Here is a 13,974-nt window from a genome sequence, read left to right as displayed (position 1 = left end):
AACCCTATCTCTCACATTCCCCCATACTTTCCTCCAAACACCTTAAAGTTATACCCCTTGTATTAACCATTTTGCTCTGGGAATAAGTCTTTGTGCACTCTATCTATACCTCTTATTATCTTGTACACCTCTATCAAGTTACCTCTCATTCTCCTTTGCTCCAAAGAGAAAAACCTTAGCTCACTCAGTCTTTTCTCATAAGACATGCTCTGTAGTCCAGTTGTACTTACATCTTCGGTGATGAAGTGTTTTGAGAAGTTGTTGATGAAACATATCAACTCCTGACTGAGAGGTGACTTAGATCCATTCCAATTTGCCTACCAACGCAACAGGTCCACAACAGACATCACTCAACCTTGGAACATCTGGACAGCAATGATACATACATCAGAATGTTCTTTATCAATTACAGCTCAGCATTCAATACTATCATTCCTTCAAAACTATCAATAATCTTCAAGACCTTGGCCTCAATACCTCCTTGTACAGTTGGATCCTTGATTTCCTTACTTGCAAACCTCAGTCAGTTCAGATTGGCAACAACATCTCCTCCGTAATTTCCATCAGCACAAGTGCATCTCAAGACTGTGTGCTTAACCCTTGCTTTACTCGTTTTACACTTATGACTGTATGGCTAAGCACAGCTCTAATGCCATATTCAAGTTTGTTGATGCCTTAGGCCAAATCAAAGGCGGTGACAAATCAGCATATAGAAGGAAGAGAGAAAATTTGCTTGAATGGTGCCACAACAACAACCTCTCACTCAGTATCAGCAAGACCAATAAGCTGATTATTGAGTTCAGGAGGAGGAAACCAGAAAATCGTACAAAAGGTAGTGGATGCAGCCCAGTCCATCATAGTTAAAGCTCTCCCCAGCACTGACTGTCCATGTCATATGACACGACGGTACATGATCAGAGATAGATGATGATTATTTCTTTCTTTTTGTATTTGCACAATTCATTGTCTTTTGCACACTGGTTGAATCCCCCATTTGGTGCAGTCTTTCAGTAATTCTATTATGATTATTATTTTGTGGATTTATTGAGTATGCCCACAAGAATCTCAGGGTTGTATATGTGACATATATGTACTTTGGTGATAAATTTACTTTGAACTTTGACCCATGAAAACAATCGAATTTCAGGAAGGTCAGGGAAAGAATGAGAATGAGAGCTTCAAGTTCCTTGGAGTGAATATCACCAATCGTCTGTCCTGGTCCAACCATATTAACATCAACAGGCATAAAACCTCGCCAATGATTCTACTTGATTAAGAATTTCGAGAAATTCAGCATATCTCCATCCACTCGTACTAATTTTTGTCAAAGCACCGTAGAAAGCTATCTGTGTGCCACACAGCATGGTAAGGCAACTGCTCAACTAGTCATTGCAAAAAAACCACAGAGAGTTGTGAACACAACTCAGCAGATGATGGAAACCAGCTGCCCTCTATGGGCTCTGTTTACACTTATCACTGCTTCAGTAAAGCAGCAAAGTAATCAAAAACCCCACCTATCTTGAACGTTCTTCTCCAGTCAGGCATAAGATGCAAAAGATTGACAGCATGTACCACCTGGTTTCAGAGCACCTACCCCTCTGTTATGACTATTGACTTGGCTCTTCAGTATGATAAGATAGAGTCTTTGTCTTATAATCTACTTTATTATAATCTTGTGCCTTGTGTCCCTGACTGCACTTTCTCTGTAGCTGTTGTACTTTGCTTTCTGCAATTACTACCTCAATGCACTGTGTAATGATTCTATCTGAATGAACAAAAGACAGACTTTTCACAGTATGTTAATACATGTGACAATAAAAAAGACAGTCCTAACTCCAATTAAATAGAGAATAATGACTATATTTGTGCTTCAGAATTGAAAAATATTTGTACAGTCATAGTGAATAGAAACAGCCCCTTAGGCACAGCTTGTTAATGCTGACCCAGCTACCTACCTCTGAGTTACTCCCATTTACCTGTGTTTGGTCCATATCCCTCTCAACCTCTATCCATCAGAATGAGAATAAGGTTTATTATCACTAACTTATTTAACTTGAAACTTGGTATTTTACATCAACAGAACAGTGCAAAGATATTAAAATTACTCTAAATTACAAACTAAATTGTGCAAACGAAAAGGAATAACTGGTGTTAATGAGTTTATGGACTATTCAAAATTTGATGGCAAAAGGGAAGAAGCTGTTCCTAAAATATTGAGTGTAGGTCTCAGGCTCCTGCACCTCTTCCCTGATGGTAGTAGTGAAAAGAGGGCATATCCTGGATGGTGAGAGTCCTTGGTGATGGGTGGCATCTCCTCTTGAAGATGTCCTCAATGATATGGTGTTATTCTCCTTTTCAAAATGTGCGTAAGAGTAGTTAAGCTTATTACAAAGTGAAGCATTAATACTATGTGTACTGTTAGGCTTTGCCTTGTTGGAAGTAATGGCATGCAAACCATGACACAGCTATTGTGCATTTGATTATGCCTCTAACTTCACATGGAATTACCTTTTGCTTCTCACAGTGGTCTTCCACAGGTTGTACCTGAACATCTTCTAGGATTCTGGATTACCGGTCTTGAACGCCATGCATCTTGCCCTCAGCAGATTGCGAATTTCTGGGTTCATCCAGAGCCTCTGGACTGGAAACCTTGGTGTGCTTTCAAAAGCACTCATTCATCCTCGCAGGTCTTGATGAAATTGGTGAAAGCTGTGGCATATTAATTCAGATCTGAAGATAAATTCCTGAATATGGTCCAATCTACCAATTCAAAGCAGTCTTATAAATGCTACTCTGCTTCTCAACCATGTGTTTGTGGTCCTTGCCACTGGCACTGCGGTCCGCAGTCTCTACCAGGAGTAAAATGGCAGCAAGTGATCAGACTTGGCAAAGTGTGAGTATGGGATGGCACAGTAAGCGTTCTTGGTGGTGTAAAAGGGATCTGGTTCTGCAGGTGACATGTTGATGGTAGTTGGTAAGAGAATGGGTGTATAAAATCCACCTTTCTTAGCAGTACTTTACATAATTATTGGTTTCTCTGGTTGATGAGTGATATATCATACCTCGCCTAGCACGTTTGTACAGAAGTCCTCTTTCAAAGTTCTCAAAAGTCTGAGGTCATTGAATATGAAATAAGTTGAGCAAGATATTTTGTTGTTGTGCTATGGGAGTCCATTCAGCTAGCATGCAGAACATAAACAAACCTTCCAAATAATAATCACAGTAATCCTAAGAGGCAAACCAAAACAGGAAATAAATCAAACCTAGATTCATGCATTTCAGCAGCTTTAGAAAATCTTTTTCTGCCCCTGCATTTAGTTCGTTCTGAATAATATTGTTAGCCTACAAAACCAAAATTGCATTAGAAAATTCTAATGTAATCCTGTAGAAGGGTCTCGGTGGAAAGGTCAACTGTTTATTCCTCTCCATAGATGCTGCCTGGTATACTGAGTTCCTCTAGCATTTCGTGTGCGTTACTTTGGACTTCCAGCAGCTGTAGATTTTCTTCTGTTTTAGAAATTGACAGTTATCAAAGATATAACATTAGTCTCCCTTGAAGATGGTATTCCATTTTTCAATCAGTTTCCAACAAGTGCTATAAACCTTTAAGTTGTTATATACATTCAGTGGCCACTTTATTAGGTACACCTTGTTACGTAACTGGGTGTCTTACCAGCAAAGATAGAAGTATCCGTTGGAGTCTGGTACTTTTTTCAAAACAGTGTTTATTAGTAAAATATACAAATCAATATCAACAATGCAAATATACAGATAATACACGTTAGCAATACTAAACCTAAAAGTGTGGGTATAATAATAATCAATAATAAACAATCTCTATCGTTGTCTAGGGGATAATGAATTGTCATATGTGAGTATAAAGTTCAGTTCAGTTCATGTAGGCTGAGGTAGTTGTTGGTTCTTTTGTTGTAACCGTTGGAGGGAGAGAGAGAGAGAGAGGGCGAGCAAACAGTGACAGCTGCAGTCAGTCAAACCTTCCTTTATGTTTTTGATCCATCGATGTGTTGTTGTGGCCATTCAGGTATGACCCCTCTGTCCTTTAGCTAGACCGTTCTTCTGTGGTGGACTCGTCACCCAGGCAAGGGTGGACACACACACAAGCCCCCACCGGCATCGCTATAAACACTGTGAGTTAAAATTGACCAATCCTTCGTTCGGTCTCCGATGCCCCACACCTTCTCGTGGGTTCCAACACTTAAACAGTGCTCACTAGTGTGTCTCTTGGTGTGTCTGAGGGGTGTCTCCCCAGACCTCACTTTTATCCCTACTCACGGGGTCTTAGGTGTCAATCAGTTTTGAATGGCTTAGTCCATCAAACCAGCCCGCTCCGGCTGTCCACTGAGGAATTTTAATTAACAGAATAGTACCAAGTAAACAATCCTTCTCCAAAGCCATAAGTCTTTCAGGAGTCATAATATGGTGGAACAACAAGTCCCTTCCTCCGTGTGTTATCTCTCCCTTATCTGAAGCAAATGTTCCAGTCCCAGTATGTTTTTGTTCCATCTCTTTCTCTCTCATTAGCAGCATGGCAACAGTAACAGTTTGTAATTCTCCCAGGGGAGGGGGACATGGGCAACTCTGTACCCTTCTGCCCATCAGAGTTGTTCATCCTTCGTAACAACCTTTAATGCAAATATCTAATCAGCCAATCATGTGGTAGCAACTCAATGCATAAAAGCATGCAGATATGGTTAAGAGGTTCAGTTATTGTTTAGACCAAACAACAGAATGGGGAAGAAATGTAATCTAAGTGATTTTGACCGTGGAGTGATGGTTGGTGCCAGACAGGGTGTTTCAGTATTTGAGAAAATGCAAATTTTCTGGAATTTGTGTGTACAACAATCTCTAGAGTTTATAGAGAATGGTGTGAAAACTCCAGTTAGCAGCAGTCTGTGACCAAAAATGCTTAGTTATTGAGAGAGGTCAGAGGAGAGTGGCCAGGCTGGTTGAAAATGACATGAAGGTGATAACAACTCAAGTAACAATGTGTTCTGGTAAGATGGTCACAGCAGCCTCTCTAGGTCCAAACAAAGGTGTGATAGTTCGACCTTTATGTCTTTTGTGTGATTGCAAGACACTCCCTAGATATTGAGAACATCAATTGCTGTAGTTCTGTCCCACTGGCGAGATGTTCGATGGCATTGGAGCTGGAATTGTGGTGTACCATGTTGCTTCCTGCTACAGCCACTAAAAAAGGAAGGTGTCAGAGGCAGCGTAAATCAAACAAATGGTATAAATGATCACCTTGGATGTATTTTGTAATCACGAGACACTGCTAGACATTGGTAAGGTAGAATACTGCAAGTCTGGTTCACTGTTCATTAGTGAAGACTTCTGTACAAAGTGTGCTGGGTAAAGTATGATACATTGCTCATCGATGAGAGAAACCAGTAATTCATCGCCTCGGTTGTTGCGCAGACCAGGACCTCGTGATGCGGGTCGCCTGTTGTAGCCACCCACAGAAGGAAACACCGGAGAGTGCTGCTCCGAGCTGGGTTGGGAGTTGCCCCCCACCCCCACCCCCGGGGTACAGTGGGTGGAAGATAAGGTGGATTCCATCCTTCTGTGGCTGCTGTAGTGCGTGGCGTGCCATTCAATATGTTTTGCACCTTGGCCCGTGAGGAATGCTGCTTCGTTTGGCTGTATTCATGTGAATGGTTGAACTTGTTACAGTGGCAGTGTGCAGTATAGGATCTCTGAACACGCAACATGTCCAACCTTGAAGTTGATGGCCTACAGCAGCAGATGTCCATGAATGTCCACTCAGTGGCTACTTTATTAGGTATAGGAGGTACCTAATTAAGTGGCCACTGAGTGTATAAAGGATAATTTTTGCCTGTTGGATTTGAAAAACATCATAGCTAATATAACTATAAAGCTGTATGCAGACCTAAACAGCTATCTACGGTTTTCGTAGTTTTAGGTCATCTATTTTCACGCCATTTTCAAAATAAATGTTGGTAGTCATAATCCTATTTGGCTTATTAAGTTAGCAGGAATCTTGCTCCCCATTACAGCTTCCAGCTAAATAATGATTTCAAAATCTTTCTCATCTGGTCTTCATTCCCCTTGGTGTAAATTGGAACTTGACATTTAGTTCTAAATTAGTTACTAACTAGTTTACACTTATCCATCTCATTTTCCAATTATAATTTAATTTGCCCTTGCTATAGATTTTATTTAACACATTTTACTGTCTTCTACACCTCTCTCACTTCTGTAGCTTCCTTGAGCCTGTTATGCACCTATTACAACATAATATGTAAAAATATCCTATCAGAAAGCAAGCTGATCTTGCAGCTTGTCTTTCCATAATTAATGTAGAAAGAGCATTTATCAGATGTGTTGCTTTTTCTCAATATCTGCACATCTGGACATCCTTTTTAAGGAATAAATTGAAGTATCTTCTGTAAAGGAGTATTTTTACTTGAGTGAAGAGTTCTAGGAGAACAAGACTGTGTGTTCTTGTGACTTTATTTTCATTATTTAAAAAATAGAATATTTTTTGCAAGAGAAATCATTAACATTCCCTGGGATTTCAATATGAGATGTCCCTTAAAATGGCAAATTAATCTGCTGTCCAGAGGAATTTTGTTCCTTTTAATATTGTTATCTAGCTAATGATTGAATAAATTGTGCTTCATAAATCAAAACAACTATAAAGACTAGAAATCGGAAGTTTAAAAAATAAATGCTGGAAGGACTCAGCAGGTCAGGTACCATCTGTGGGAAGAGAAATGGAGTTGATGGTTCAGGTTAGTAATGATTTTGAAACATCTTTGCGGGGTGGGGGAAAAGAGGTTTTCTTTTCTGAATCGATTTTACTGATGTTTTAGTTGCAACCACAGATTAACCATAAGTAAGAAGTAAGAGTAGGCCATATATTCCCTGAACCAACCTCACAAATCATAGCTGATTGTGAGATCTTGACTTTGGTGCATCTTCCAACACTAACCTCATGTAATTTGATTTCCATTATATCTGAAACCTATCCATCTCCCTTCTTATCTTAAGTAAACTTGTGACCAAAGCTCCCTCAAAACTCTACCTTTCAGTGAAGTTTTTGTATCATGTTGTACCTGCATGTTAATTTTCAGTGGCTCATGTATAAGGAACACAAGGTATTTCTGAACTTTATACCTTTCAAATTCTCATGTTTTGTTTACCAAGCCTCATTTTTTCAACATGATATTGCCACCTAATTTACAACTCAGCAAACCTGGACTTATTATAGTTAATTTTGTTGTCCAGATCATTGATATAGACTGCTGAAAGTCCAAACACACCACATTAAATGGTTTACCTTTATTTGTTTACCTTTACTTGCATGACTTGTCTTCATTATTTGTTTTGCTGGTTAAACTTTAAAAAAACACAAGAGATTTGTCAAATCTGATTCCCCTTTCATAACTCCATTTTTGCCCAGTCCTATCAGTATTTTCTAAGTACCCTTATAACCACTTTAGTAAATTCAAGCACTCTCCTTAATACCTCTCTATCAGACTGATTAGTCTATTGTTCCCTGTTTCCCTCTCCCTTTCTTAAATTTTATCCCACTGTTTTATTGCCTTCCAATCAATGGGAGCCGTTCTGGAATCTTTGGAATTTTGGAAGCTAATGGCTGAAGCATCCACCATCTCCATAGATGCCACCTTCAAAACCTTAGGTCATCAAATTCTAGGTATTTTTTCATCTTTCAGTCACATTAATTTCTCCAATGCTAAGCATTATTTTTAACTAATGCTAATTTCTTTGGGTTGCTCACTCATACTAGATACGTAGTTCTCTGCAGTTTCACAGGACTTTCTGATGACTGACACTAAATGGTGGTTTAATTTCTCTGCCACTTCCTTATTCTCCAGTATAATTTCTCCTGACTTAGTTTGTAAAGGAATCCATTCATCTTTTTGTTAATCTTTACCATCTACCTATCTGAAGAAACTTCAACATTGCTTGATAGACTATTTTCATAATGTGCTTTCCCTCATCGATGCCTTGGTCCTTTTGAACTGTTAAATTTTCCCAGTTTTCTATATGCCTTGGCTTTCTGCCTGCATGTTTTCACTTAACGCATCTAACCTTTAACCCGTTGGCCATGACAGGACTATTTTTATGCCTTAAAGGGATATGCATTTCCTTGAACCATCTATTATTTTGTTAAATGTTACCCATTGCTTGGCTATTGTTATGTCTTTTTAATGTTGCGTCCCTATCTATCATTGCTAACTTGCATGATTTGTCTTCATTGTTTGCTCTGTTTGATTTTAAAACCCTGTTGGTGTACATTATATTTGCAGATTTGTTTTTAATTTTATTGACAGCACTAAGTTGAAAGGCAGGAAAAAATAATGCATTGTCTTTTAGTTAAAAAAAATGAATACTTGTTCTCCTCAGGAGCTGATGTATTGAAATATTAGTTAGCTCCTAAATTTACTTTATTTCTGAGAATCTGGTGGCTGATAAAAGGGAATGGAAGGGAAGCATCAATGAACTACCATCTGGCCTTGAACACTAACTTTTTCTCCTTCGAAGCTGCTATCTACCCAGCTTAGTTTTCCAGTATCTTCTGTTTTTGCATAATGGAAGATATTGCATATTTTGTATAAAGCTACATCAAAGTATTTTTTATATTTGTACCAGATAGGTTGATATAACCTGTTGCAATTCCTTTCTTTCAGTGAGTATTATTTAGAGAAGTTGAAATCAAGATGGCTAAGGATGTGTTCGTTTGGATTATTAATGCACTGATTATATGATTTTGATCAATGTCTATTTAACCAGCTATTGCTAACATATCTTCAAGTTTATCAATATAGTTTTTCTGTGAAGCCATTACTTTGGACTGTTTCTAGTGACTTGGCAATTGTAGAATTGAAGTCATAACGTGACAACCAAAGTAAGAAAATGAAATTTCAGATATGGATCTTGAAACAAAGTCGCATCTGTATCCTGTCTTTAATTTGTATTTGTCGTTTCAGAAATAGTTCAGAATATGGTGCAAGTACTTTAGAAAATAGTGTGAATAGTTTCCTGTTCAGTATTGGAAAATTGTTTTAATTGGAGAGCCTAGAACATACTTTGATTTTGAGATCGATACATTCTAGAGATCAAGAGAGTGTTCACAATATCCATGAAGTTGATCTTTTTTTTTACTTTGTTAGTTTTCTACCAACTCCCTTCCTTCTATTTTCCCTTTCTGTTCAAACGGAGAGGATGTAAGAAAATTGCAGGCACTGCATGTTACAAAAGAAAGTGTTCCCAAGGTATAGTATGAATTGTTCTCTACACCTAGTGTTGGTTAGAAGAGTTTTTCAATTAGCACTTACTCTCTTCCTCTGCTGCTGAACTTAGACTAGTGCCCAAAGTGGAAATGTTTCTGAATCTGAAGTGTTTCCTGCTGCCTCCAGTGCTTTGTCCATATAACAAAAATTGGTCCTTGAATTCATTCTCATAGACATAAGGTACAATCTTTAGAAAATCTGTGACTGAGAGCTAGCGTCGCCTTTTATTAGTGCATGCTTTCCCCCAGTAAATTTGTAGAATTTTCTGGAAAAAGTAATTTAGTTTAGTAGATATAAGAACTCTCAAGTGAGTTTTTTTTAAATTGGTGTAAACCTTTTGCAAACAGAGCTACACGTTATGATCTGTTCAACTTGAAATCTGTAATTTGTTTGTCACCCAAGGACTTCCATCCTTTCAAGGTGGAAGTCCATTATCAATGACATTGTATATGATTGGAGAGCTAGAGATTTGTACTGCCGGAACAACTTTGGCAGCAGTGGACAAAAAGCTCTGTTGTGCACAGAAACTCATTTAACCACCACATAGATTTTCTTATAACTTTAATTTTTCAGCATTTTTTGCTCATGTATTACGAAGCTGTCTCCAATATACAAGCTTGACTTTATTCTTACTTTCTTTCTCTCTTCTGAGCATATTTATCATCTGAAGTCTTTTTTTAAAGGATATCTGTGAAAAAGATTATCTCATTCTGATGTTCTTTCAGAATTTTATCATTCTTTTTTCCCCCTCCCCCTTCCACCCCAAAACATCCCTGCTACAGCTCTGCTTCATTTCTTTTGAACAAAGTCTTTTTGTACATTACAATTGTGCAAGAAATTTCAAACTACAGTTTAGAAAGTGTGTGCTCGTTTGTATTTGCTTAACATTAACTTTCCAGAAATAGGATGTATCCTGATTACTATCGCATGCATTAACCATTTACTATTCAAATTTTATAAGTATTAAATATTATTTTTGACTAATGCTTGAAATGTCTATCGGTTGCAGCCATCCATAGCTTAAAGCTGAGCCGCAATCATGTGGACTGGTATAGCGTGGATGAAGTTTATTTGTACAGTGATGCAACCACATCAAAAATTGCAAGGACAGTTACCCAGAAATTGGGATTTTCCAAAGGTACAATATGATTAAAAATGATTGCTGAATGTCAGTATCATAATTGTGAGCAGCTTAATGTAAGATTGCATATAAAGTATAAGTTTTACAATCCTTAAATGAAGCAAATAATTCAAAGTGAAATTTTAGGATAATCCTTTACTTTCAGTAAGCACATCTGTTCTACTCCTGCCCAGTTAATTGCACGACCTCCCTGTGAACAGATAAGCAACTGATGAGTTCAGCTGTGGTAGGTCCAAAGTTGCCTTTTATTTTCCTCGTTCCTGGTCCTTTCAGTTTTCCGTGTTTTCACAAACCCAGAATGAGTGACTGGTTCACCATTGTAAAGCATCTCCCTTCTTCCCTGACCAGCAGATGAGACTGGTCAATTGCACTAAAATCTGTCTGCTCTTATTTCCTTATGGGTTAAGCGTAGGTTAATCGGTTTTTAATAAGGGTGTCAAAGGTTGCAGGAGAGGCAGGGTTGAGAGGGAAAAATAACTCCAACATATTGAATGGCAGAGCAGACCTGATGGGCTAGACGGCCTAATTCTGCTCCGATGTCTTAAGGTGTAAGCCTTGACATAGGTGGTAGTACTTTTTTAAAACTAGTTTCAGAATAAACAGATTCCTAGCATCAGTAAGACACCAGTCAAGTTTTTGTTGAAAAATTTGATCTACTGTGCATCTTTATGGTCAGAAACCTGTCATGTGATTCTGACTCGCAAATTGCTTCCAAAATTGTGCACTCAAGCTCTTTTTATCTTCCAAATCTTCAAATTTGATCAAGGTGGCTTGTGTAATACAGTCAGCATTGTTACTAATGTAATTTTTCACAAAAAAAAGTTGTAAGCCATTGTTTGATGTTAAGTTTAGAATTCTTGCATTACTTAATGTTCATTTCATTTCCCAAATTATTAAAACTGCTGAAATGCAAGTTTTTCTACTGGGGGGGAGGTGTAGGGGTAATGGAATTCTGTAATGGTTGTAAAATCAATCTGTAAGGTTAACAATCTTGTACTTCTAAAATATTATTTCTGCCTTTTCCACTGATACTGTGAACATTTATGAAAAACAGTTTGCCACACCTAGCAGCTGGGTTATAACTATAATAGGCGGCTGATGTAGCTATCACAGATGGCTGAGTCATGGTGAAGAATTTGGCATCAGAAAACTCCTCTCCAAAATAGCTTCTCCACATAACAGAAACTGACTAGAGACTGTTCTGCTTTGTCTAAAAAAGCATGATGTTAGGTCTCAACAATGCAAAGAAGCAGTGGAACAACTCACTGTTGGTTCTGTCAAATGGAATTAATGGACAGACTGGTAAATTGGAGCGATACAACTTGGAAGCTTAATCTTTTGTGGTCTCTAATGATTAAATATTAGAAATTGTGAGGAATGTGTGCACAAAGGTATCCTGATAGAGGATCCCAGACCAAAACGTCAGCTGTTTATTCCTTTCCATAGATGCTACTTGATGTGCTGAAATTGTCCAGGATTTTGTATGTACTTTTCTGGATTTCCAACATCTGTAGAATCTCTTGTGTTTAGCAATTTTAGATTTATTGGCACAACATCTAAAGCCACTTAGTTTAATAGAAATTGAAGATAATAAAATGGGAACGAAGTAACTTCCCTTTTGCCATAACCATTTAAATACAGTCAATATATATTGCCAGCTATCATAAAGCCATCTAAAGCTGCCAAGTTTGCTATTGAACCCATTTTTATTTAAGTTCTATATACGATGGTGGGGAAATGTTAGAGACATTCCAGAATTAAAAGACTGTGGGGGGGGGGGGGGGGGGGTAGGAAATTGAGTTAATACATTTTTTAAGTGATTGCTACAAATTCTTTGAGTATCGAATATTCTTGCATCTAATTTCAAAAGTAAACTTGTAGTAGCAAAGTATTAAATAGCTTTGCATTTTGTAGAATAAGCCTGCCTGAAATTTTCGTTGGCTAGCTTTTTAGTACCAAAGTAATAGGTATACCTACAATTGCATTCATACTGTTGCTTTTATTAATGCAGCGTCAAGTAGTGGGACAAGACTTCATAGAGGATATGTAGAAGAATCATCACTCGAAGACAAACCTCCAATCCCCACCCACATAGTCTTTGTTGTACATGGAATAGGGCAAAAAATGGACCAAGGTCGTATTATTAAAAACACGGGCATGTAAGTACCTTCTTCGTCATTTCACCCACAGTTTATGAAGAAATAAACTATTTCGGAGTGAATTTACTAAGCACATTATAATTTATAACATGCAAAACTGCCAAATGGCCACTTTGGAAGTTTATTGTAAATTTATTTCAGTATTGTACTTCAAAGTTTGCTCGCTGGTTGTTTATTGTATGTGAAGGGATCGGTGTTTACAAGTTTAATCTGTTTAATTCAATAGCATACCATAAGGAACCACTTCCTCTTATGGTGGCATGTATCAAAATAGAGACTCCCTAGTGTTCAGAAATCTGCTGCAAAAATTTCGTTTGTTTCATCATTTGTTTTTTTTATGGTTGATCCATCTCCCTTTTATCCATTTGATATTTTTAGTTTTTAATTTTTGTGCATTTTATGGGCTTTTTTTGTAAGCATTATGTCAAACTATGTTACTACTAATGCTAGCAGTCAGCTTCTCTACTGCCAAAACTCTAATCTATCTTTGTGTTGCCTGAATATTCTATAGTTTTAGTATTTTTCTAATGGCTTTGTATATCCATTCTGCACAATATTCGTGTTCTAAAAACAAAAAAAATGATGGCATCTATCCTTGCCATCAACAAGTCATCACATTTTTCACTCACTGGCCTCAGAAGCTTCCAAATCAACACTGTTAGAGTCATGACTCAGTGCCATCCCAATCTCTATTTCACTCTCTGTTTCTCTAATTGCCTTCAGATTTGCAATTAAGCGAGAACACTGCATTCCTGATTCTTTGGCTTTGTAACCAGTCCAAATCGGACGTTGCCTTTGAAGGATATGCTCTTGGCAACATAGGCCCCATTTTCTGAAATCCCTTTCTAAGTCACTCCACCTCTTCTTGTGCCTTAAAGCTAGGTTAAAGAATAAGATTCTGAATTGTCAATCTAATTGCATTCCTTTGTGTGAATTTTGTCTTTTTTTTTGTAATTTATTTTTTTTAATTGAAGTTCATCAAACAAACATTTCCATAAAATGTATTTCAGACATTGTACATATATATCATATAATCATATATATCACAAAATCTACACAAAGTATTTATCTGGGGTATACACTTATAGAAAAGAGTGGAAAGAAAAAACAAGCAAAAGGAAAGAACTATGTACAAGTAGGGAGTGATTTTTTACAACAGATTCATTGATTTGTGAGAATAAAATCAGGCCTCTGAGGCATTATGTAGTTAAACCATTTTACCCAGTATGAATCAAATTGTTCCAGCTTATGATTAACAGATGCTATTATCTTCTCCATTTTGTAAATGTCCATTGTAATCTCCATGTATTTAAAGTTGGGCTCTCCTGTGATAACCATTTCCTAGTAAGAGTCTTTTTACCGGCCACCAACA

General features: G+C 37.5%; 1 protein-coding gene across 2 annotated transcripts in view; it reads left to right on the top strand.

Moving 5' to 3' along the window:
- The window catches only part of ddhd1b (DDHD domain containing 1b), a 78,476-nt gene that overhangs the window by 16,881 nt on the left and 47,621 nt on the right, over window positions 1–13,974 (top strand). The window contains exons 3-5 of one of the 2 annotated variants that reach the window (XM_073039849.1): window positions 9,183–9,284; window positions 10,312–10,440; window positions 12,455–12,602. In XM_073039849.1, the coding sequence (XP_072895950.1) occupies window positions 9,183–9,284; window positions 10,312–10,440; window positions 12,455–12,602 (379 nt within the window). The remainder of the gene's footprint in view (window positions 1–9,182; window positions 9,285–10,311; window positions 10,441–12,454; window positions 12,603–13,974) is intronic. The other variant, XM_073039850.1, reaches the window with a different exon arrangement.

Source organism: Hemitrygon akajei, chromosome 3 (genome assembly GCF_048418815.1).
Source record: "Hemitrygon akajei chromosome 3, sHemAka1.3, whole genome shotgun sequence".
Classification (NCBI taxonomy): domain Eukaryota; kingdom Metazoa; phylum Chordata; class Chondrichthyes; order Myliobatiformes; family Dasyatidae; genus Hemitrygon; species Hemitrygon akajei.
This window is presented reverse-complemented; position numbering and strand designations above follow the sequence as displayed.